The 27334-nt window shown below is 36.5% G+C and overlaps 1 protein-coding gene across 1 annotated transcript in view; it reads left to right on the forward strand.

Annotated features, from left to right (window-relative positions):
* btbd8 (BTB domain containing 8) overlaps positions 1-27334 on the forward strand; it is a 95083-nt gene that overhangs the window by 64716 nt on the left and 3033 nt on the right. Inside the window, exons 2-20 of the mRNA XM_033965052.2 lie at positions 509-536; positions 1741-1859; positions 5735-5914; positions 6609-6712; positions 6958-7072; positions 9115-9204; positions 9838-9918; positions 10001-10097; positions 10725-10813; positions 12574-12676; positions 15111-15293; positions 16232-16399; positions 17655-17784; positions 18806-18867; positions 21205-21471; positions 22074-22305; positions 24067-24154; positions 25267-25382; positions 25698-26776. Of these exons, the coding sequence (XP_033820943.1) occupies positions 1756-1859; positions 5735-5914; positions 6609-6712; positions 6958-7072; positions 9115-9204; positions 9838-9918; positions 10001-10097; positions 10725-10813; positions 12574-12676; positions 15111-15293; positions 16232-16399; positions 17655-17784; positions 18806-18867; positions 21205-21471; positions 22074-22305; positions 24067-24154; positions 25267-25382; positions 25698-26776 (3288 nt within the window). The 5' untranslated portion in view covers positions 509-536; positions 1741-1755. The remainder of the gene's footprint in view (positions 1-508; positions 537-1740; positions 1860-5734; positions 5915-6608; positions 6713-6957; positions 7073-9114; positions 9205-9837; positions 9919-10000; positions 10098-10724; positions 10814-12573; positions 12677-15110; positions 15294-16231; positions 16400-17654; positions 17785-18805; positions 18868-21204; positions 21472-22073; positions 22306-24066; positions 24155-25266; positions 25383-25697; positions 26777-27334) is intronic.

Here is a 27334-nt window from a genome sequence, read left to right on the forward strand (position 1 = left end):
ATGAATTAAAGTTAAAATGCACTAGTTGTTTAAAGGTAGTTAACCACGCATCTGGTTTTATTAATGTTAATCGATTCTAATTTGCTTTGCACATGAAAGCCCAAGCAGCTGGATTCACACAAACATTTACCCAAAAAAAGTACCAACATTTCCGAGTCATACACCGATACTTAAACCTATCATGGGCGCTGCTCGGTGTCTGCGCATGCGTCATGATCTCCGGGCTTTGGAGGCTGAGCGAGGTGAAAGGCGTGAGGAGAGATGTCAACAACAGCGGGCACTGGGTCAGCACCTCTATAAAGGCTGCGGAATCATTTACAAAGATTTAGTGCATTCATCCGACACTTCAGATACAATGATCCTTAGTAACTTTAGCAAGTAAGGTCAAAATAGTAGATCTTAATGTTAGCAAAATGTAGCTAGTGGGCAGCAGGAGGATGCATGCTAGCTACTGTCAAAAACATGAAAGAGGTTGCGTTATATACTTGCTTGGATTAACGGGATCCAGACGAACCTTGCCTTTTTCCAATGGCCTGGTAGGTATGTGTGCAAGAATTAATATACATTAGATTTGAGTAGGTTTCCTCTGTGTAAAGTCCTTGCTAAATCTGACGATCGTGATGTCTTTAACGGCCAGGATCGTATTGCTTATTGTTTTATGTTTTTTTTTTTTCTGAAGCCGTACTTGTATAACTGTCTATCCTACTATCCAGTTTTATTTCAAATAATTTCAGAAATGTGATCTTTTTGGCCGATGTTTATCAGATAAGCACGTTTCAGTTTGTCATTGGCGTGTTGTAAAACAGCGACCCACCTGGGAAAAAGATGGAACAGGAGACCCGTGGAAAAGCGTTGATCAAATTTCTTATGTTGTTTTATATTTTATTCTCAGATTAGTCGAGGAGGATTATAACTATTGCTACTGTCACAAATTCCACTTTTCATTGAATCTCCATTTCAGCTTATTCTCCTGAAAGAGCGTTTGTGTCTAACTCGGGCTTAAGGCAAATTGAGTTTTGCAGCATGTGGTTTTTGAACAATAAAAGTATTATATTTACTTCTTCTGAGTTTACCACATGGATGTCAGATGTCAAATATGTCACTGACAATTACATGTTTAAACTGTGGCAATGGGTGGGATGTTTAAATTCAGCTTTTATGAGTAATACTAAGAAATAGGCTGCACTATGAGTGCATTTTTGTTGTTTGTCTGGAGTCTAGTTCTGGGCAATCATTGGAAGATATTAGTCAAATCAAGTAAGTTTTATTTGGTAGATAATAAATGGCTGCCTGCACAATTTTGGGAAAAATCAAACTGATTGCGATTAGATTTGTGATAGGTTATATGTTTATAAAGTATGATTGTGTGTATGTTGTAAACAATTCCCGGACTATGAACATTTGAGAGAATTGTGAAAATATGAACTGATTATGCACAGATTCATTCATTTTAAAACATGTTTGTAGAATTCTACAATAAGATTTATCTATAAAAAGACTGGATATTTTGTTCTTTGCGGAAGACATTCTGTTCTGTTATTATTATATAATTTTAGCCTTTGGATTGTGCCAACTCAAACTGCAATTTCGATTCAATCACGGAATATTATGCAGCCCCAGTGCTATAGCAGTTATGTTGGAGTTAATTAAAAAAAAATGCTTATTATGATGAGCTGATCTCTTTCTGCTCCTCCCCAACCCTTCACTAATATTATTTCTTCTTACTTGTGTTTATCTCAGAGATCATAAGAAGCCATGCTTACCACAGAGGCAGCGAGAGAGTTCCAGGCCAAAGAGCGAAGGTTCAAAGAGCAGCTGAGGAGAAGTCTCTCTTCAGCGCTGTCTGCTGATCTCCTGAGGTGAAATGTCTGACAGGAGCTCCCCAATGTACACGATAAGCACTAGTCAGGGAAATGCTGGACGTCAGTAGCCACAATCTTCTAGTTGTCATTGTACAAGCGTGTTATGGTGATGACTTGGGATTTTGAAATAATAAGCTAATATATACCAATATAAAGAAGTGAACTTACAGTTGAAGACAATTGTATTACTGGAACAAGGAAATACACATACACGATAATTACATATAAATAAAACTTTACTTTTAAAATTATTATTTTTATACACATTTCAGCATTTCTCGATAAATACTCCAGCACTCCAGTATTTTAGAGCTTTAAATCACTGTGCTGACTTGTGCTGAATGATTTGAGAAAAATATCTAATTACAATTTTTCTGACAAGCTTTGTGAATGTGATTAGATTTGCGATTTATGTTATAATAATAGGATCCTGTTCAAAGTTCATATTTAAAAATCCTCTTTAAAAAAGACAATTGACAAAAGACTGAAATATGAACTGACAAAATAAGAGTCACATTATCACACAGTATTTCAGAACATGTATGTACATATTTAAGCTAGTAGTTTTATTTAGAATAAGACAAGATATTTTGATGTTTCTGGAGGAAATTATAGTACATCAAAAATTACAGGCTTTGTAATTTGCTAATTATGTCCATTCAAATAGCAAGTTTGATACGATTTTGATATTGACTATGTTTTCTCATGTAAAAATAATATATTCTTGCTCATTCTTATCCTTTATTTTCATTTGGGTATATCTTCACCATATAGCTCAGATGTGGTATATGTACAATCAATGATGCCACTACTACTACTATTAACTACTAAGAAAATCTACATTATTACTCCAAAATGTGGACTGAAAGACAAACTCTAAGCAATTGTAATAAAATGACCAATCATAGACATGTTCATAAATGTGGCCAACATAGCTCTAAAAATGACTTGCACTAATTGGTGACCTTGTGGTTGCAGTTACTTTATTAAGCCACTAGTAGGCTCTATGAATTCCCAATGATGTTAAATAGCTTTGGTTCCAGAAAGAATGCTTACTTGTCTATTTCCCCTCATTTCCACTGCAGCTTCAGGGGATAACCTGTACTAGTTAGGACAATAAAAAAATCACATGATTCGTATCTATCCTCTCCAGCCGTAAAGAACAAAGTATCATGCAGTGGCCAATAGTGTTGAATATATGTATAATCTTCAATTTTTAAATATAAAACTATTAATAGCTTAACCTCCCAGCTCTTTGGCTCACATGGACAACGCAGTGTTTTGTTATTTCAAGTTACAAGACATCTTATCAGTTCAGGCGATCTAAAGTGTGTCCAAAGTTTAGACTTCATAGACAGTGTTCGAACTCCTCTTGCCCCAGTAGCTTGGTGCTGAGTGCTTTTGGGTCACCAGGATTATCCAGTGAGGCAGGAGCTAATGATAAGGAAGTAGGAAATAGGTCATGAGATCCAATCCATTTGGTACAGTAGATTTATCATGGTATGGTATGTGGGGTATGTGGTTCCTTGTAGGGTTGAACATTTTCTCTAACAAATATTGGGTTTGCTTTAGGGCTGCAGTTATTCGAAGTCAAATCCAAATCACAAGTTAAACGGACGCAATTATCAAATCGAAAACACTACATTACTGCATAATTACCTCCACAAACAACAAACTATTTTGCATTATTCTGCATAAAAACTGCTAACCCTGTTGTCTAGATATGGACAAACATGTTCTGAAGTGTATCTGTTTGTTGTTTCATACTTCAGCCACACTGTCAATTCTCCTGGATGTGTTTAAAATGTAAACTTGAAACAGAATCCTAATATTAAAGCATACACTGCAAATTTAATTGCTGGCTTGTCAGAAAAATTGCAATTCAATATTTTTCCCAGATCACACAATGCTATTTTTATTTCTTTACATATGAAATTTTAAAGAACAGTAATATTTGAGAGAAGAATGAAATATGAACTTAATACAAAAATGAAATAAATATCAGAACATGTTTCTTCATGTTTGAGATCTAAAATAACAGGTTAACAGTTTTAATGCATATAGGTCTCATAGATGCTTACTTTTTAATAATATGCACTTTTTCTTATTTTCATGTAGAACTTAGAATTTTTTTGTTGTATGCTTTATTTGCAATATAGATAATTTGGAAATAATGATATTACTATTCTTTACGGTTATTGTGTCAGTGAAAGTGCTCAATATTATCACAATGTAATATTTTTTTTTCGAACTATGTCACACTTCAACATTTGTTTTTTTTCTGTGACAGGCCTAATTAGTTTCAGATATGGATGTCACAATATCAAACAGTGAAGTCCTTAATTTTCTCTCATCTCTGTTGTCTAATGTTTTGTATGTGACAATCCAGCTTTCTTAGTGATAATGTGACAGCCAAAAAAGCACTCCAATTGTCATTTTTTGTCTATAGATTGAATAGAAATGACTTATTTTCCGGACTATATGCTGCTCTGGAGTATAAGGCACACCAGCAAAAAATGCGTAATATTGAAAAAAAACAAACAACAACATATAAGTCGCACTGGCCTATAAGTCACATTTTTTGTGGAAATTCTTGGTCTCAAGAACAGACATTTTATAATAAAATCAAATTATAATAATAACAATAAAATAGACAACAACAAGCTGAATAGTAGTACAGCATGCTGACACAACACATAGACAACAAACTGTCTGGTATGTTTACGTAGGACATTAACAGTTAATCAAATACGCTACGCTAACATAGCATATCATGTTTGTCCACAAACACAGGAGACATGAGAGTTCTTTTCACTGATGGTTACTGTGGTCTTACTTCTTCACACCGTAGAACTAGCAAACACATCAAATATAACATAAGCTCTGGCTCATATTACATATACACACAAAACTGCACATGAACGCATGGAAAATATACATACCACTTTGGCCTGCTAGTAAACAAACCAGTGAACCGAAAACTTTATATTTTACTTAAATAGTGCTCTGTCGGGTAAGACTTCACATTGGCTTAAAAGGCTGAACTGGAAAACCTGAAGTAGTTTCTGTGACCTTTAACTAGACTTATGATAAATTAAACATTTACAATATTGTTCCAAATGAAAAATTCTCACCTCTATGGTCTTATAAATTAAGAATAAATAAATTGGGGGAAATTAAATATGAATTCTATAAAAGAAAACAAGTAAATTTTCTTACAAGTATTACAAGCATTACAACAACATTACCATCTAGTGGTCAAACACGTGAACTGTAACATGTATAATCAACCGTTACATCACACATACGTAAACACATACATGAAGCATAGACAGCAAACTGAATTTGTGTCTGGTATGTTAATGTAAGATATTAACAGTTAATCAGATAACTGAAGCAAACTAACAAGTTTACTCTTGACCTCACTCCAAATCACTAAATCCACTGAATTCTTCATCCTCAGTGTGGTTTGTGAACAACTCTACCTGCTCTGGAAGTAGATGAAGCACCGCTCCGGTAGATGGCTGTCATACTGGTAAAAAAGTGATAGAGTGCCCTTGCGCATTTGTCAGTGTGACAATAGTGAAGATATGAAATTATATATTTTAATAATTTCACATATAAGTCACATTTGAGTATAAGTCGCACCCTGGCCAAACTATGAAAAAAGTGCGACTTATAGTCCGGAAAATACACTAATTCTGCTTAAAAACTTATCATTATTATTATTAATATTAGTATTATTTGGCTCTTACGATTATATTGTGATCTGTATAATCAATTACTGATTAACCTAATAATCTTGACATCCCTAGTTTTACATATACACTATATTATTGCTTACCTAAAACCATTGTGTTGTGTGTCCCTAGGCTGCTGCAGGAGGAGATGGAGGCTGATGTTATACTGTGCACAAATGCTGATTCTCTCAAGGCACACAGAGCGGTTATTTTGGCCCGGGTGCCCCGGCTCTTGAAGGGACAGTCCTACAAAGACCTTGCCACAGTCCACGTTCCGGGGATGGACCTCTCAGGGCTCAAAGAACTCATCAGGTTGACAGCTGTCTCTGGTCACAGGCAGAGCATGTCCTAAGTGTTTTAACAATGATTGTCTTGTGTACATCGTGACAGTGAATGTGTGTGTAGTTATACTGCTCTGCTTGGGACAAGAAATGTCAGAATGAATGTTTTTACTGCTTTTTATGAAAATTACGGCTGTCACAATATTAGTGCAATAACGCGTCATTTAATTAATCATGATTAATTAAAGGAGTGATTGATTTAAAGAACCCCGGCCCTGTCTACAAATTCTTTCTTTCTTTCTTTCTTTGCTCACTGCTTGAAAAATTGTCAGGGAGAAAATGAACATTATTGTATTTCCATTTTCAAAATAAAATATGATTACTTTATTGAATTCAATTCTCCCAATAATGACAAAAAAAAAGATTGCAACAGACTGGCCGTTGGCTGTTAATCAAACGAAAATTGAACAGTTAAATATATGCTAATCATATGTATTCCTCTCATATCTGTCACCACAGACTAGTTAAATAGTTAACAATACTTGCTTTTACAGTAATGGTGAAACTATGATGTGATTAAGGTTTAAATACAGTTCCTTTGACCAATGTCCTGATAGATGTAAAAAACAATGATTAAACACAACACATTTGATCTCTTTTGTAATAGCAGAATTGTCGTAATTAATGATGAACAGTTTGTCTAAATGAGCCCATATTCCTCACAGGCGTGTGTACACAGCAGAGCAGCGTATGCGCTCAGGGGAAATCCTCCCAGATGCGGAACGGGCTGCCCCAGCTGTTACAGACCTCCACTGTCCCTCTAACTCCGGTAATGACAAACTTTCATGTTTTTTTAAATGGTTTATTGCAAATGGAAAAATACTGGTTCAATAGCACAGCAATATTTTCTGAAAAGCACGAGTAAAATCAAATATGTTTGCACCAAAATCAAAATGGCACTGTAAACTACTGAGCAAATTATGCACCAGTTTTCAGGATTTGTAAATATACATAAAACACATCTCCAAAATAAACTAACACAAATGACGCAAATGGATGTAATCCTCTGTCCAGACCAGGGCCTGGAGCCAGCCTCAGGACTTGGGGCAGACTTGTTGGGTTTGTATCAGCGTGGAGAGCAGTGTGACATCACCATCCAGGTCTCTGAGCAGCTCTTCTCCTGCCACAGGTAATACACAAAATTAGTTTTAAAAAAAGTGTCTAAAAACTGGGGCCAAATAATTAAAAATCAGTGCTATGATTTCTATTTCCGAGAATCATTAACAAGTTGCCCATACAATATATACCTCGATACATAGGACACAGTACCATACATATCTTAATAGAGTACACTTTTGAGTTGATAAATTTCGATACGATATATATTTCAAATCATTTTGATACAGTTCAGTAAAAAATAAAGACTTTCAGCCCCTTACTTAATGATCAATGCCATTTTCACACAAAGAAACAAGAATACATTTTAAATTGTTGCATTGGTACTGTATCGTCAAATGCACTAAAACACTATGATATATATTAATATTCAGATATTTTTGCACACCCCTAACATTGGTTTGTATTACCCTTAAACTGGATGTTAACCTAACCAGCAGCAGTTTGTCAGACCCACGTTTCCATGGAGACCTCTCTTCAAATCCACAGAGGTCCACGATAGAGCAGAGCCTGTTTCTCAGTCTCTGCTGCAGTGATGTGTATGACAGCCTTTTAGAGGAGTCTGCTGCTGCTTTCAATTTAGAGTGCCTTTCCCATGAAATATTGACTCACAATAATCTAATATTAGATCAGGGCCGTAACAGCCATGTCTACATTTTATTTGTCAAGGTGGCACCTATGCACAGTGCACAGCATTTTATGCACTGTTCCTGTCTCATGCCTCTTCAATGATAAAGGTTGGCTAAAAATAGCACTATACCTGAGCAGGGCTATAAAAACTCAAAAGCAAAAACTAAAGATCATATCACTTGTTAGACTTGTGCTGCTGCATTTGTGAGTTTATGTAAAATAGAGCATCTGTATAGCACTTTTTGTAGCCATTTTAAACATTAAAATGAGGGGCTGCTTGATTTTTGAAGATGATAATTGGCAAATGTCACTTTGTGGAGCAACTTCATGAAAACATCTTTTAAAGTATTTAATTTTTTTGTTGGCAATGTTTAGTCAAAATCATGTTTCCCTTAAGAGCCGTTACATAGAGTTTATTATATAATATTATGTTATGCTCACATTGTGTCAGATGTATGTGCATAGTGAAATACATTTCTTAAATTTGCTAACATGATTTATTGTTCTATAATATTTAGTGTGGCTATGTACGTCAACAAACACCAAACCCAAACACCAAACCCAAACACCAAACCCAAACACCAAACCCAAACACCAAACCCAAAATGTTTAAAGTCATCTTTTTTGAATTTCACCTCCTTTTTTGCCATAATCTTTCTGATAATTTAAGTTAGTTGTTAGTTGTTAGTTGTTAGTTGTTAATTGTTAAAGGGGGAATTGTCCAGAAGACGTCAAACTCCTAAATCCATAACAGTTGTACATGATATATAATTATAGGCGTATATTTGTTCTTAAAAGTGCATTATGGACAAAGGATTAGGCCTGTCTGCTTATTATTATATTTAGGGATATACTGATCAAGATTTTTCATTTCCAATACCTATTTTATAACTCACTACTTTAGACAAAAACTGATCCAAGTATGTTATTTAGCTGTTATATATCCCCCAAGTAACTACAGAACAGTTTTGTGTAAATAAAAATACAACAAATTCAGAATTGTTGTTTTTTTTTTTTGCATGAACAACAACTAGTAAATAGTCTTATTACATCAATGTATATATCCAATCAGGATATTGGCTGAACCAATATTTGGAAGCTGATTTCCAATCTGGTAAATCTTTCTGTATCGTTGAGAATATCCAATATTCGTATCAGATTGGTGCATCCCTAAAAAAAACTCCTCTAAACTCTTTTTATATTACTGCATTATTTCCTCTCTGATCAATAAAAAAACAAAAAAAACAAATATAATATCCAGAAACCAGTTTGTCCTCTTTGTTGCTACAGCTCAGTCTAACATAAGCTCAAAACATGGGGAATAAAAAATTCAATCTCATTTTTAAATATTTGTTTTATGAGTCCTCGTTCATCTAGGAGTGGTCCAAGCCAAGGTTTTATCTTTCTAACTGTTTTTTGTTTTAGGGCAATTCTCTGTGCACGGTCTCAATACTTCCGGGCCATGCTGAGTGGGAGCTGGATGGAGAGTTCCCAGCACTGCATCACACTTCAGGGGTAAGTTTAGTAGTTAGTATTAAATGTACATAGCCATAGAAACAGTGCTGACTTTTGACTGGCCTGAGTGATATACTCTGAGATAGGGGAAACTGCATAAAAGAAGTCAGTTTATAAGTGAAATTATTTATATTTGTTTACTTTTAGACAATTTCCAACCAGCAATGATTAAATAAAAGAATTGATAGACTACCTCCGTTATTGTGGTTTATTATGAGATTAAAGGCTATTTTTTACTGTTTTGAAAAAATGAAAAACAGAGCTAGTTAATTTTAAATTATTTCAAGTTATTCCTTAAGTGCACATTTTCCAGCATCCTATTCCTAATTATTCATGATGATGACTTTATAAGCACTTTTCACAACTGTTAGAGGCCAGAGTGGAGTTTTGCCATCACTGTAAAGTTAACAACAACTAGCATGCTAACAGTGCACTTCCTTATTATCGGCCAATAAAACGCTTTACAATGAGATGCAGACATTTCGATCTCAACAGTTGCTTATACAATATATTTGCTCTGGGTAAAACAAATTTTGCTGAAATACATGGGGGAAAATTGGGTACATGCCCTTTAACGTGTATGCCCTTGTCTAAATGCATTCCTTAATTTTATATGTCTTCATGTCTTTCTAGTTTAGGGCCTGAAGAGATGGAAATACTGCTACAGTTTATGTACGGGGCTATTGTGGATCTACCGCCAGGAGCCAGTGCCAGGTAAAAGGAGCGTAAATCTAACTTAAAAAGTGTTCTAGTATCACAGTTCTGACCCTCTCTAATCTCCGTTCTCTGTCCACAGTCAGGTAGTACTAGCGGCAGACATGTTGGGACTGGACGGACTCAAAGATGTAGTGGAGATGGTTCTGATCAGGGATTACTGCCGCTTTTTTCCCAAGGTCAGACAAACCTAATGTATAGGTTTTTTCCCCTCCAAATATTAGAATTTTTTGTAATCTATAAATTATATTCTGTGGTGATACTAGTAGACAGAGTGGAATGTTTCACTGTATTTTTATCGGATGTTGTGAAGTTCTATTTACTTAATGTATTAGCGTGAAGGAGGTATACAATGTCATTTTATGTAAGAAATGTGTCCTGATTTTTCAAAAATAAATCACTTTAAAGAGGGGTTATTATGCCAAATTGACTTTTTCGACCTTTCTACCATTTTATAATGTTGTTCTCTCATTAAAAAAAACAAACCAAAAAAATATGCCTAGCTTCTAGGGAGGGAAGATTCAGAGCAAAATAATAATAAGTAAAATAATTTGTAAAATAATTAACCCTACACAATAATCGTGTCACTAGCTTGTCAGTAAATCCATGCGTACATCTCTATCTTAAGTTTGTTTTATTATTACAACCTGAATCCTGTCACTTTAGTTTAGTAAATTGCTGTGCAAACCTTGCTTCATGGTTACCAGACAAATTGTTACACATTGTTATTTTTATTCCATAATATTGTATTTCTTCACCATACAGCTAACATTTATCTTATGATCTCTATATTGTCTCTGTTGCAGCCGAGTGATGGGGTCCAGAAGGGTGTCCTTGAGTGCCTGTGCCTCACCCATGCCTTAGGCCTTCACAACCTCAACTTGCAGTGTAAGAGGTAAGAGCATACATATATAGAGAGCAACGGGATTGCTATAGAAGAAACAGAACTGCACCACATATATCACAAAATGACTGTTATTGCAATATCAGCTAATTCAGTATCACAAGAAGCTAATGTATTAAGGGTGCTGTAATGTGGAAAACACAGAACTAGTTAATTTTATGTTTCAAGTTCAATATATCTGTACTGGAACAAGACAAACTTTGCTCAAATGCATGGAAAAAAAAATCAGGTACAAGTTCTTTAGAATTCCGTTTGAATTATTATTACCCAAGTCTAAAATAAAAATTTTAAATGTTGTCACTAATAATCAAATAATAAAATGCAAGTGAAATATCAAAAATATCAGCTTATAGAATTACTATGAATCCAAATATGTTTTAAAGACCATAGGGTTAGCAGGTTTTATAAAAGCATCTCCCCATTATGTTGTACTGTATTGCAATAGCTGACCAAGTTGGTAATAAGTAGCGGAGTGTGTGTCTGTTCACCACTTACTTTATCAGTTGCACATTGAAGGCTATAATCCTATTCCTTTATTAAGTGGGAGAACATCACATTATGTTTGACTTTCCGCTTATCCATTTACTATTTCATTAGTCCTAAGCATATGCAGCAATCCCTAACAAGCTCATCAGAACTCCTATTAGGCCTTTTCTTCTCAAGGTTTATCTTCTTAGTGTTGTTGCCCATACATTTTTGATAACGCTTCTTAAATTTAACAGTACAATTGACATGATAATACTTGCTACAATCTGTTTCCTTAGTGTTGTGTTATAACACCTGTGCCAGTGGGGCTGTGAAAAGTGTTGGGACAAGAGGCAAAATATTCAAATAGTTCTATATTGACACAAGATGCATTTTTATTGATGTCTAAATCCAATGTTTTTTGTAGTAATATCCATCCATCCATTTTCTTCCACTTATTTGGGGCTGGGTTGCGGGGGGTAGCAGTCTAAGCAGGGACTCCCAGACTTCCCTCACCCCGGACACGTCCTCCAGCTCCTCCAGTGGAACCCCAAGGCGTTCCCAGACCAGCCGAGAGACATAGTCCCTCCAGTGTGTCCTGGGTCTTCCCCAGGGCCTCCTCCCGGTGGGACATGCCCAGAACACCTCCCTAGGGAGGCGTGCAGGAGGCATCCTGAACAGATGCCCGAGTCACCTCAGCTGGTTCCTCTCGACGTGTAAGAGCAGAGGCTATACTCCGAGCTCCTCACGTGTGACCGAGCTCCTCACCCTATTCCTAAGGGTGCGCCTGGCCACCCTATGGAGAAAACCCATTTCGGCTGCTTGTATCTCCGATCTTGTCCTTTCAGTCATTACTCAGAGCTTATGACCAGTGTCCTAATAATAATAATAATAATAATAATAATTGTAGTAATATCAGGATTTAAACTAGGAACCATCTATAATAAATCATTTTAAGATTTGTGATTCTTGGCACGAAAAGTTTGGTAACCACTCCCGCGTGTACTCAGCTGTCTCTGGCTTGTCTTTTAGTTTATGTATTATTCATATAAACACTGATTAATTTATTACAGTTATTCATTATTCATGTATTATTTTCCATTGTGTTCGATCTATTTAGCTTAGTCATTTCATGCCATGAATTTACGACATCTTTGCAAATTCAGGTCAGAAAAAATTGACATATTGAGTTAGACGTTTAGCTGACAGCTCCTGGCCCTGCTGTGCTGCTGTTGACAAAGATGTTTGAGATTCAAAGAGTTTAAAATAAGCTTTTCTATTTCCAGGTGGATCACAGAGCATTTTGTGAAGACATGGTCAGAGCGAAACTTCTCCCTGTTATCTCCCGAACTTCAGAGAGTCTGTTTTAATGCTCTAGCCGAAACTATGGTCAGTCTTTCCCACTATTCTCTCTTTTCTCTCTCTCTCTCTCTCTCTCTCTCTACTCTTTCTCCCTTTCTTCTCTCTTTTGCTCTCTATTCTTTTGCTCTCTCGCTCTATTTTCCTCCTCTCTTTGCTGCCTCCTCTCCCTCCTCTCTTTTGACTCTCTTTCTCTTTATCTCGCTGCTGTATTTCCTCTTCTTCCTCCTTGCAATTGCAGAAATATCCTCCACTCATCCTCAAGCAATTTGTCCACAGGAAGCAAATTTCAATGTGATCTAATTAAGGAACGCTTTATTCAATTCTCAGTTATTAAAGACAAGCTAATTTAGGATTATGAGCCAGCAGACAGATGGGGGGGGGGGGGGGCCTAATTGATAATGCAGTCTGTCTTTCTTCACATCCAAGTGGAGCGTCGTGTTCTCAAAGGTAGACACATAAACACTTGTACAGACTTGGCAAAACACTAGAGTACGTCTGCCAAGAAAACTATTTGGATTGTGCACCCGCTGATCATTATAAACAACCTAGTTTTAGAGCAAGCCTGCATTAAACGAAGGATTGAGATCTCTATTCACCATCTTATGTTGACAGTTTTTACCAAATGCATCATGATCAAATGTGTGTATCAATGTTATGGTTTTTGTGTGAGGTTAAATATTTGTAGTGGTATAGTTATTCATTTTAATATTTTCCAATTCAGCTCCATAGTACGTAGTTTTAAATATTAGATTTGCATATAGATTAAGCCAACAAGCAAATAAAGGAAAAGACATTTGCCCTATTTCACAAAGGAAGTTCAGTTAACTCCGTCTCGGGTAGATTAACCCTGAGTTAACTCTTAAACACAGAGTTTTCTGTTTCACTAAACACGTTTGGAGTAGAGCTTGAAAACTCTGCCTTAGGCAAGGCAAGACAAGTTTATTTGTATAGCACAATTCATACAAAGTAATTCAAAGTGCTTTACAGAATAAGAAAGACATTAAAATCACATTACAAACAAATCAAGGCATAAATAATAATTGTAAAATTAGCATTAAAAGAGAAGAGAGCTGAATAAAAAACATTCAGTCATATGCACAGCTAAACAAAACAGGTTCCAGGTTTTAGCTGCATAAAACTGAAACACTGATTCCCCATTAGTTCTGATTCTGGGCACCAGCAGGAGCCCAGTCCCTGAAGTCCTCAGAGTGCGAGATGGTTCATATGGCACTAAGGACATGGAGATGTACTTTGGCACTAGGCCATGGAGAGACTTGTAGCAGGGAGGTTTTCTCAAGCCCTTGAAGAAGAAAGATTTTGTGGTTTATTTGAGTTGGGAGAAGTGGAAAGTGAAGCTCATTTTTTGTTGTATTCTCCATTTTATGATGAATTTAGAAATCCTTTATTTGATGAAATGTTCACCCAATGCCTTGATATGTTCTGGTGTAATGACGACAACAAGATGAAATGGTTATTTAATTCTAATGTTTATATGTAAGCTTCATTTCTTTGTAAAGCCTAGAAGAAGCAGCAGATGAGTTTGTTTAAATGAGAGTATTGGTGTTTGTAACACACGCCTGACAACTGCCCTGTTGTATTTTGTTAATGGTGTCTTATAAGCCCATTAAAGGGCTCAGCAGACATAATAATAAAATCAATCAATCAATCAAATGTAACAAGCAGAGCTGTTTTAAAGTCTATACTCTGAGCCACAGGACACCAGTGCAGAGACCTGCACATAAGACTTATGGGCTCGAACGTACTGGTTCTAATCAGGACCCGAGCATCGGTGTTCTGGATGTACTGCAGATGTCTTACCACTCGTTTGGAGAGGCGAGTGAGCAGACTGTTACAGTAATCTACCTTACTGGAGACAAATGCATGGATAAGTAAACCTTGAGGTTAGCAGAAGACACAAGACTTTATCAGTGTGTCCCAGAAAAGAGGATTCACCATGGCAACTGTAAACCAGTGGAGGCTTCCATCTTAAAGGGAAGTCTTGTGACTGTGCATCAGGTTTAATTGAAAAGAAATGTGGAGAAGCATGTTGTTTAATCATTTTATCCTATTTTAGTATGAAGATTAAAATAATATTTCTCAAAAGGCCTACATAATTTTGCTGTGGCCTACTTGGATAAAAAAACATTAAGATTAAAAGGTCACTCTGTGAAACAGGAAAATGTTAACTCTGAAAAGAGAACAGCTCGAAGTCTGAGTTTGGCTTCAACCTGCTTCTTGAAACAGGGCATTATGAACCACATGGCTAATTCAGGAATCGCATGCATTTTAGAACTTGTTTGTTAAGGAGCAGCAAGAAGTTAAAACTTATTTAATCCTACCTACCTATTATTATATTCATAATTTTCAGAAAGCATTATTCTTGGTGTTCTATAATGTACATGCTCAGATTATGTACAAACTGCCACTATAATTTCAGTTCCCACATTGTTTTCACCCTCAGGCTGTCCAGAACGCGGTGACGTTGCTGTGCGCCACGGAGCAGCTGATCGGGAGTCTGCCTGAGGTGAAGTGGGCTCAGCAGGTCAAGAGTCTGGTTACAGAGCTCCAGGACCACAGCCTCAAATACATTGTCCAAAACCTTCCCAAAGTCATACGCACTCAAGCCTTCCAAGATCTACGCAGGGTATGGCTCTGCTCACTCAACTGCCTGGAGCTGTAGATAGACCCTAGATTTGCTGGGAGTTCAAGCTGCTGATACATACACTTAATTAACATTTGTATTTTAAACCAGTTTTGTAAAGAAAACTATATGATGAAACGAGCAATGACCTAGTGACCTGTGGTAATAAGTTTAAAACTAGATAGACTCAATACTCAATACTGATACCACAATGATAGTTAAAAACACTCTTTGTTTAGACAGTAGAAAGTCAACATTAAATAATAGTACTTTCTTTTATGTTACCTGTAACCTCATATCTGTGTAGCCCCTCAGTTATTCAGCCAGGTAGGTGGTCCAAACGAGTCTAGGTGGACTGTTCTGATACAGAGCAAGATCTCTCTAAAGCTATTTAGGAAAGATTCATTTATGTCCTGTTAATGTGACTTTTTAGTATTGATACCTGCTTAAATGACTAATTTTGATATTAGTTTTAGTATAGATTAGTATCAGATTTTTTGATACTTTTGACAACCCCAGTTTAAACAAAGCTCAAGCACTAAACATGAAATTAAAAAAAAAAAAAAAAAAAACATCAGCAAAATCTAAAAAGTAAGTAAAAAATATTTTTTAGACATGTGCAAAAACTATGACCACTTATTTTTAGCTCTATATTTAACAATCTTATCTGCAGTATGGATACTCTATAAAAAGACCATTTAATTTCTTTGTTCAATCCAATTGTAATTAGAGGAGCTCAGATTATGAAAAAAGTTGATTCTGTAGTTCTAAAAAAAAAAAAAAAAAGTGTGTACATGTGTACATAAATACAATGCATAGCTTGTGTGTGTTGTGTATGGGGCTGTGCGGTTGGCCCCAGAAAAGAGATTCTACCTGATATCAATATGTACATAATTATAACATTATGTTTGATTGGTGGAGATCTCATGTTATTTTTGTAGAGAGAAGAGTTCACTACAGAACCCATGTTGTTGAGGAAGCTCTGTTCAGCCATAAAAGAGGGCGTAACCGTGGAAAACAGCTGTGAGCTCTACACTGCAGTGCACTGGCTGTGTGGAGATGGCCTGAAGGAGTCTGGTCTGCTTCAGACTGGGCAGAGACAACAAGAGGTGAATCACAGCATGGGCTAAGTTTGGGTCTAAACCGTAGTTCTGTACTAGTCCTGGTTTATTTCCGGTTTGCTGCTTAGTCTTAGTGTTGTTCTAGTTTTAGTTAGTTAACAAGTAGTGAAGTCACCTGTGCATTGTTTGTGTCTGATGGCTGGTCCTAGTTTAGACCTGGATTGATTCTAGTTTAGTCCTGGTTTAGCTGAAGTTTATAGCAAGGTGCATTATGTAACTTTTCTGGTGGACTTGGGGGGGAAAAGTCAAAGGACGTATTGTTGCTATGCCTTGAATTTTCCACATTTTTTCCACATCCATTCTTACTGTCAGGCTCACCTCCACAGATCTGACCTATAACTTGACCTGATGATGCTACCTGCTTCTCTCAATGAAGACAGATATGTTTAATGCCATACTCTGATGCATTGTTGACATTTTGCTAGAAACCAATAGCTTTATAATATTTTAATACTGTTTTGTGTTATGTTTTGTGCATATTACATTTAATGAACGTATACTAAAAGAAAGCTGTTATCTGATAAAATGAAATTGATGAAATGAAATTTTAATAACTGTTGAGAATTGTTGGCCCTTGCTACATTTTTATTCTGTAGTTTTTTGTTAACTGGTGTGGATGTATATGTATGTTGCAGTGTGTGTGGGCTTAAATTTTACTATGATGGGAGCAGATTATGCCTGGGGAAAGTGACCTGGCTGCTTAAATCCTGTACAGTATGGCGCAATGGATTAGAGTGAGATAGTGGCATGTACCAGCTGTGAGTCTTCTTAATCTCAAGTATTTTAGTAGTGAGAGGTGGACTATTACTCCTCCTTAACCCCTCTTCAAATCCTACTTTATTTGTATGTAAAGACCAGAACATTGGCTTGGGTGAAATCAGTGATTTTTCTCCAGAGAGCCTGACTCTCTCTATGGTTTGACTAACACGGAAAGAGAGAGAGAAAGGGAGGGGTTTTTGTTGCCATGGTGAAAGGTTCCTGAGACAGCTGCTGATTCGTTAAGCTGTAGCGCACCCCTTTCCATTCTTCTTCTGCGCCCCCCCTCTCTCTCCCCCTGTCTATCTATTTCTCCTCTCCCTCTCTCTTTCACCATCTCTTCTCACTCTCTTTCCATCTATCCCTGCCTTGTTATCCCTCCATTTCTCCTCCCTCTCCCTCCCTCTCTCTGTCCCTCTCTCTCCCTCTCCCTCTCTCTCTCTCTGCTTGCCTTCCCCTCGTTCACTCTCCTCTGTGTTACCAAAAGCCATTCAAGCAGGAGATTTGCAGCCTGCACGATCGACTCTGGACCTTCCTCCTACAGACCTTTTACGCTGTTCGCCACACTCAAGGATGGGAGAGCCTATCACCCAAGCATAGAGAGAGGATTTTAGCAGGTGAGGAAATGAAAAATAAGCATCTCAAATACATCTGTCCACTCATGCTTCATCGGCTAGTACAAATGGTGCGTGGCTTGCATATTTCTTCCCTCCAAACCAGTGTGGCATTGCGATCGTAGCTATGCATTATCTGATATAAACAGAAATCTTCAGCGCTTGTATTTTTAAGTAAATTGCACTAAATACTTGATGCAATTTTAAGAAGTAATCTACTTATCCATTCATATGTTTTGCTGTATTTGAGTAGACATCTGTACAGATGTGGGGACACTCAGACATACCGATCGCACAGCCGCGCCATGCTTGTTTTTAAAGGGTGGGAGAGGAGCAGAAGCCGTGTCTTTGTGACTGCAGATGATTAATGTCCCTGATAAAAACAAATAGTCTGTTGTTTTCCTCCACTATAGACCTAACAATGTGTTGCAATCTACCACATGAATAATTTATAAGGATTCTATCAAGAACGCTGTGGCTTCACCTGGGCTTTGCTGTCTAGTACAAATTACATGCCTTTTATAAGATAAATTTACTTAATTTAATGTACTTTCAATGTTGCTTTGATTAGATTACATTATATAGTTTTTTTATTGTCTGTGATGTTTTAGATTGTTATAGTTATTTAAGAGACTAAAGACATTTCTCCTTTTACATTTGAACGATTATAGGCCTATTATTATTTGTAATGATCCCTTCCAGGCATAGAATTCAAGGCATTGATCTGGTATTAGTTTGTTTTTGAGAAAATACTACAGGCTTGGCTTCTGCACAAAAACATTTTAACGTTTTTAATAAATAAATAAAAGTGAGACAATTATTGTGAATGCATGTCTGGTAAATGCAATATTCATATTCCTATCCCAAGAATATACTAAAATAAATGCAATTCCTATATTTTATGAGTCCCTACTAAATGTTCCTATATAATATCTAATGCTGGTGATTTTGGCAGTGATGTTTATAAATAGGTGTGGAATGTGCTATTTTTGGCTTATGTCTTCTTTTTTAACTTGGTTGACAGATGCAATTGATAAAGGGGACAATAGAAGACTTGGGAAAAAGCCAGTATTTTCTAGCTCACAGGTATGTGCACTTCTGTTTATACACATACATACACACATTGTTGATCATAAATGCTTTCTTTACTAGATTTAGCCATTTTCATGTTAATTTTGTTTATTTATTTATTTATTTATTTTTGTTTTTGTTTTTTTCATTTTGCTATTATAAATGTCACAGGGTGGTCATAATAGTTCTTAATGTCAGGTTTAGTTATGCTGTAATAATTTCTGTTAACTAAAAGATATCTGAAATTATGTTTTGTCAAATTAGCACCGAATAATCAAACTTTGCCCTATCCATCTTCATTCTCTTATTTCTATAAATGGTACATGCTGTGTGTGTTGTTAAACTCACAGATAGTTTGCATAGTTTTATCAAATCCTTAGGAGCAATTATAGTGACCATCAGATGACATTTGTCCCTAAGCCCCATGCCTACAGTGTGATGCAATGTAATATATAGCATGAAAAGAACAGCAGGCCAGTGTAAACAGATGTGCAGCCCTCATGCATAAGCTAGAGTGAATCATGAGGGGATTTACACAAGGGTTCACAAGGTACATAAGAGAAGCAGAGATTGATTGGATGAATAAAAGGAGTAAAGAGTACACTTGAATGGATATTCAGAAAACAGGCCAGGTAAAGATGTTGTTTTATTGTGTGTGTGTGTGTGTGTGTGTGTGTGTGTGTGTGTGTGTATATATATATATATATATATATATATATATATATATATATATATATATATATATATATATATATATATATATATATGAGATAGAGATAGAGAAATAGATGGCGTGATAGAGACTAGACCAAGATCAACCCAATTCTAATAAATTGTATTTTGAAGCAGTTTGACTGTCAATAAATGTAGCAAAATACTACATACATTTATTGCAATCCAAAACATTGTAGAATATTGAATTGATTTGAATATCGCATCTTTTTTCCCATATATTGCAGCCCTAATCTGTTACCATCTGATCTACAATAGCCAAAATGTATTCAATAAATTACTAAAGATGTAGCAAAAAGTGATAAAACTAGACACCACTGAAGCTTAGTTGATGCAACAGAAGCATTATCAGATCTAGCCCAATGCAAAGTATAATTTATTTTGAGTGTCGTGAATAACGGAGTTAAACTATAACGGCGTTACTAACTGCGTTATTTTTTCACTAACGGAGTAATCTAACTAATTACTTTTCCCAGCGACCCAACGCCGTTACCGTTACTGACAATAAAATGTGGCGCGTTACTTTTAATTGAGTTCACTCTGCTTTTTATCAGTCTCTCAGTCAAGGAGCTGCAACACTGTTGTGTTTGTTTGGTGAAAGAGAAGGCTATGGGTGAGATAAAAGGCTTGTTTGAGATGAGCAAGGCGGGCGCTGATACGACACCATCGATCGGTGCGCGGTGCATGTGTCCAAGATGCCACCGACTTGCTCTGACATAACCTGTGCGCCGGTAACGGGAAGTTTTTGAGCAAGGCGAGCGCAGCAGCTCTCCACCGACTGCGGCTGCCTGCATGGACTACAAATGCTTAATGCATGATGGGAAATGATGTCCTGTCCACACGGCTGATTGGGTCCGACTTGTGTTTTGATCAGAAATGTGATTATGTTCTCTCCAAAGAGGAACAGGCTCTCAGATCAGACATTTGAAAGACTTCTGCTTCTAAGATACAACCACTGGTTCAGTCATTAGGATGGATAGATAAATAGATAGATAAATAAAGGAATAGATAAGTGTTAGTAGGGATTGTGTGAATCTTTTAATGAATGTTCAAGAGTTGGATAAAGTTCAGTTTATGTTGAAATAAGAGAGATTAATATTTCAATACTGGACAGAGAATTACAGTGTATGGCTAGAGAAGGCTTAAAGGTTTTGTATTATTTTATTACAGGTTTGCATTTGAATGCCTTAGTTTTGCAATACATTGCAATAAATTTTTTCAGTATTATACTGAAAGCACTTTATTGATATTGTTTACTTTAATGAAGAAAATACTTGAAGTTCAGTTGTCTGAAATTGTGTGACATGTTGATTTATTTGCACTTCAAATGACACACAAATGCAATGAGTTACTAACTCAGTTACTTTTTGGGAGAAGTAACTTGTAACTGTAACTAATTACATTTTTGAAGTAAGATGCCCAACACTGTTTTTTTTTACAGTACCTTTTATAACTTCGGTTTACAACTCCAGATAAATAAGAAGAAGATACATGCAAAAGATTGATAGATACATGCAAAAGATTGATACGTAGAGTTTAAATGTAGCCCAGTCATAGCTACTCACCTCTGCTTTAGATGACTCACACATTTATGACTAATACCTGTCTTTGTCCCCACAGCCCCGGGCAGTAAAATGCCCTGCTCCTGCTCCTGAGAGCCCTTTAATCAGTAGGACACAAAGTAAACAAGTGTCCACTATTGCCAAACCTCCCTCCTCCCAAAATTCCGCTATAGCCATGAAATCGGATGCACTTGGGACAGCTCCCAAAGCAGGTGACAGTCCGAAGACAAAAAGCGTGAAGAAGTCAGCTGACCACGGGGTGCCGTCAAAAACAAAAACAGGAGCTACACCTGTTGTTAATGGGACAAGTGTTCGGCGAGATGTGGTCAGTACCAGAAGCTATTGAATTTAGGATTTAAAATGTCATAATTGGTTCATATTGTGGAATGATAATATTGTGCACTCATCTTTTATATGGCATGACACATATTCTTCTATAATTAACCAACAGCAGAGCTGCATGATTTTGGATGAACATCTAATCGTGATATTTCAGACAAGCATTGTGATTAGATTTGTGATTTGTGTACACATGCAGAAAATCTAACAAACCAATACAAGAAACACATTGCAGAACATGTTTTTGCAAATCTGAACTACCTTGGCCAATATTATAATAATATTATGCTGATTTTTGTTGTAATACTGAGTTCTTGGATGTAGTCAAAATTAGAAATGATCAGATTCAGTATTTGTGCATTTAACTTTTGGATATTTCATGGCAAGTTACAATGTTATCAATACGAAAAAGCCACATTCACATTTTACAATCTGAAAAACCACCAGTACAGCGATTGGTGGAGTAAACATAGATTGAAAGCCATGCTACTTCAAGGCATCTGAAAAACAACTACAGTAGAAAAATAGCTATTATAGATTTTTTTTTTTTTCTATGATACTTAAAATTGACATTGTGACTTCCCCTAGGTGAGTGCGAATGGCCCAAGAAGTACAACAGTAGCCAAAGACCAAGAGAGGCGGCCAAATCCTGGTGCAAGACCAAAAACCTCTCTTCCAAACCCCACATCCCAGGGACCAGGGTCCAAGGTCCAAAAAGTCAAACCTGATGGCCCCACTGTTCAGGCCTCCTCCACATCGGGCAGTGCTTCACCTGAAAATGGTGCCAGCAGCCCCAAAAATGATGCCCAAACAGTGCCAGGTTTGCACAATTGAAATGATTCATATGATTATATCAGTTTTTGTATGTAAAAAGGTAGATTTTTGTAGTTGCCTGTTGTGAATGTGTATGGGTCAAATGCATAGAGATGCATAATACTTTTGAGAGCTTTTGCCACTCCCCCGTTTAGTTGACTAATCAATCACCAGGACATGTCTTTATTATCTTTTTTGCTGGGATATGCTCCTCTTGGTTGTGCCTAGAATAGAAAAGTATAAATACAGTATGTCACTTTAATTAGTCCTGGGTTGTTAAAATTGGGGCCTCAATTCTTGTGCTAATCCAGTTTTTGTGCTAGTTTAGATCTAGTTTAGTCATGTTTAAGTTTCAGATTACATTTTGAATTAAAATACTTTTAATTTGGCTACAAGTGGTCAGTCATATTAGCAAAAGACTCCCAATTAAAACACAGCATCACAGCAAGTATACAATAGTTAATTTATTTTATTTTAACATATGGTTTTACAATTCATTTGTTTATGTATTTTAATGCTGTGCCAAATTTACTGTTATCTACTCTATGTTTAAAACCCAATGTTCCAGCCAGACAGCTTTCTGTGTTATCACTTAGGACATGAGGCCACTGGCAGTTAATTAGCCTGATGAATGTTGAGCTTCTGTCAGGGGGGAATATTTGGGCAGACAGGGGCAGTGTGTGCATAATAATTTCGAGAAATAGAGAGCACAGAGTTGTCCTTGACAGCTGCTAGCACAAAGTGCAAACCAACAGTAGATGCACTGCAAAAGAAATATGTAAGCGTTAAATGACTTGAATGCAGATTTTTGAGTAGTTTGGAAGTTGGTTTAGATTTCGTGTAAAATATAGATAACGGTGTGTTCACATTTGCACACATATTAACTAAATCGGAAATGAACCGGAACTAAATCTGGACTAGTACAGAACCAAACCAAGTCTACACCAAGACTAATTAATTAATTGACTTTTGATTTCCAAGTATTTTTTTTCAAATGTACTTTTTCAAGCTTTCTACCATGTTACAATGTTATTCGATACTCATGTATGACAATTTTCCATAAATATACAAAAGTTATACAAAAATGTGACTTAGCGCAGGGAGCAAAGGGAGGGGAGACTCAGAGCATCAAAAACTAAAATGAAACTTATTCAACATGTTTTTTTTTTGTTTTTGGAAAATATAGCATTTTCAAAACAAAAAAGGCAACATGGTGATCAAGATATGTAGTATGTCAACAATTACTACTCCATAGAAGTGTAATACCCCCTCTTCAACTGAAGTAATATAACAGTGAAACAAGATGTTTCTTGGATCAATTGTCTAGCTTTACGGCTTTTTTAGAGAATGTCAGCAGCTGTGGTTTACTATTACACTGTGTATCAAATGACCCCAACGTGTTGTTAAACCCGCAGCAAATGATAGGCATAAAGTCGTTCTTGCCAGGCTATTGGTATTGAAAAACTGTCAACAACTTAATAACTCAACAATACCAATCTTAGTTAAAATAATTTTAGTCATGTGCATATTCATTTTGTTCAGTGTATTGGTTTGACAGATCACTATGAGCTTCTTCTGTAGGGAGAGACAATCTCACTTTTACCCAGTGGGCTCAGCTGTTTTATCCCACTGTTACAAAGACAGTTGTAGAGCGTTCCACAGCAGGAGTGCTCTGATCCCTGGCACAAAAGTAGCATATGCCATTCTGAACATGTCATCCACACAAATGATGACATTATATAGACCTCTTGAATATATTATGTTTCAGGTGCCAAACTGAAACAGCAGGTCAAAATCATGAACAAGTCTGCACCAACGAAAGCTCCTCAGAAGACACAGCCAGCCAAGACAAGCAGGTGAGAGAGGAGAAATCTGTTAATTATTTATGACATTTTGTTGTAGACTCTCAATGCTAGCGTTTGCACCAATCATAATTACTATCAGCATCTTTTAATTTGAAAGGTTTGCAATTATAAAATTACCATAATATACCAGTGTTTCCCATAAAATATAAAAGCCATCAACAGTTTCATAAAGTTAAACATACGAAAAAATGTATGAAAAGGAGCAGAAAGACGTGCAGTATTACACTTGAAATCACATATGAACTATTTCTAAACATACTCTGTATTTTTGTATTGTTGTTTAGTGTGGTTGTTTTTTGTTTTGTTTTTTTATACTTTGCTTTTTAACCCATTTTACAAAGGAGATCACCATAGTTTTCACTATTCATGGAAAACTCTAGAATACAGGAGACATAATTTGTGCCCCTTTTAGTTATTTCTGTATTCATTGTATTGTGTTTAATTAAAATGTAACCAATAGTTGGCATGGGTCAATTGAATATTTTGCATTTTCGACAGGACTATTTCTAAATGTAATCTTTAGCCTTGACAAGGAACATATAATTGCATTAAATTATCCTCCCTTATATTTAAAATTGTACACAATCCTTGGCATGTATGCTTTTTTCAGTGCAGATTTCAACTCACAGATCAATACAGCACTGTGCATTAATACTGTAAAATGGGTCACTATAAATAATATATTGTCATCTTCCTGCCAAAGAGATTTAAGTATTAGACAGGTTTTTATTGGGCCCAAAGTGTTGACAGTGTTAAAGAAAAATACCCTCTTTTTAGTGTCCATCACCCACTAAGAACACATAAATATTTCATAGTGTCCCTAAAATCAGCAATTCATATTAGCAGATTCTCATTTTTGGGTCAGTGCATCTGAGAGGCAAGCTTTTCAAGATGACTGCATACTTCTGCAAAGCAAACTTTTTGGAATAGAGGAGATGACTCAGGACAATATTGTTTTTACTCCTGCAGCTCCTTTAGGATACTGACATAAGTAGTGGCCTGCTACACTATTTGAAAACTATATTTAAATTCCCTCATTAATATCCTTTTTGGTATTGCATGTCATCTTTAACTTATTGTAATGTACCATTTTTCACTTGTAGCTCTTCAAGCAAGCCAAGTGTGAGAGAGACCAGTAAAGTCAAAACAGTTGGAGCAGAGAAAACAACCACTGCAGCAACGAAAGCAGATACCAAAGGAAGAGCATCAGACAATTATGGTTAGAGCATCATCATAATACTACAAATAACTTTTTACTATTGTACAGTGAGTTTGTATTGTGAATTTACAGATAGATCGTTTTTAGTTATGGTACTATGGTACAGTATTTTATTCTATTATTTACACAACAATGACAGCAACATAGTAAAACATTTCTGTAAACATGAATGCAAACGTTTTGTTTGATATTATTGGCTTTTACTCGATTAAATTTACCCACCCTTATTTTCTCCAAAAAAGTTATGTTATAAAATATTGTGTTGTCCCTTTAACGTGGATGAAAAAAATATAACTTCTGCTCTGTTTATTTTAGCCGCCAGAAATGGCATTTCTACAAAAAAGCCTGCATCTCCTAAAAAAGACAACAAACCATCTGTGGACAAAACGACTAGCGAAGCTCCAAAGAAGAAAACAACAAAACCTGCTTCAGCCACAGTACCCTCAGCTAAAGGCAGCGCTAAACCTAGTGTCAAGTCCACCTCAGTCAACGCTAAGCAGTCTCCAGCTACTACTGCCAAACCAGGACCAAAATCTAAGACTGCTACCGCTGACACAGGGTCACCAAAATCTGGTCCAAACACCAAAACAGCAACCACGGCTGGCAAGAAATTAGCAATAAAAGAGAATGAGACAGGAAATGTTAAAAATCAGGATGCTAAACTTGAAATAGCTATTGTTCGGACTGGTCATGCTGCAGAGGAGCCGCATAAAGAAACATACATTAAGGAACCTATGCAGACAGAAAGCAAAGGTGATGGCGTTTTGCGTCAATTAGATTTAAAAGAAAATTTGGAAAAAACTACAGCGGAAAAAGAAAATGTCCAGGCAGCTAAATGTGCTCCCCAAGTAAATCCAGCCAATGTAGAGATGCCTATACCTGCTATAGATGCTAAGCAAAAAACACAATCAAACTTTTCCAATCAAGTCAATGACACTAATTCACCTAAAGAGATAGACCGCCCCTTAACAGGCACACCTTGCAGTATCGGTAGCACTCCTTTGGAAGACTCCTGGAGCAGCATGCATCCTCAGTGCACACCCGAATCGGAAACAGGAAGCCAGGCAACCTCATCGGATGACATCAAACCCCGATCAGAGGACTATGATGCGGGTGGTTCACAAGACGATGATATTTCCAATGATAGGGGCGTGTCCAAGTGCGGTACAATGAGATGCCATGATTTCCTGGGCCGAAGCAGCAGTGATACAAGCACTCCAGAAGAGCTCAAAATGTACGAAAGTGGTTTGAGAGTCGAGGTCCGAATGCGAGGAAGAGATATGGAGACGACGAGCGATGAGGAGGCAATAAGACAAAGGCCGAGGTCTTGGTTGCATCGAGATGAGATTGCGGCGGCGGAGGAGGAGTATTCTGAAGTTGAAGCCACAGTAACGGTAAAAACTGTAATTTTGTATCCTTATCGAAAACACATTTGATATGCGTAATCCTGCATTTTAGTTCATCTCTTCATCCTGAGCTCAAAATGCTTGGTCCCTCAAAATAAGCTGTACAGAGTTTATTAAAAACCTGCATAAGTCTTGTTTATTTTTTATATGAGCAGTAGCTCAAGGGAGTGTATGCAAAACTGTATTTTTTTATGTATCTGTTCCCAGATGCAAGGTAAACATGTTCATGTCAGATTTGCTTTTATTGATAACAATTGAGATGTTGATTTATTCTTACAAAACCATTACCACTATTGTTTATTGTTGTCATTTGGTGTTTTAGGTTTCAAGTGACAATGGGAAAAACTTATTCGTATAACATATATGTACTCTATATGCCGGTTAAGGCACTGGCAATATTCATTTGTGGTTGTGGTACATTTTAAATGTTGTCAGCTAAGTAAAAAAAAGACTGCAGCTGTCCCCCAATAACAATAATGCATATGTCCACATGTGTTCAAACATTATGTTATCTAGATGTATACAGTGTTATTAGCTTAATTCATC

This window comes from Periophthalmus magnuspinnatus, chromosome 4, assembly GCF_009829125.3.
Source record: "Periophthalmus magnuspinnatus isolate fPerMag1 chromosome 4, fPerMag1.2.pri, whole genome shotgun sequence".
Taxonomy (NCBI): Eukaryota; Metazoa; Chordata; class Actinopteri; order Gobiiformes; family Gobiidae; genus Periophthalmus; species Periophthalmus magnuspinnatus.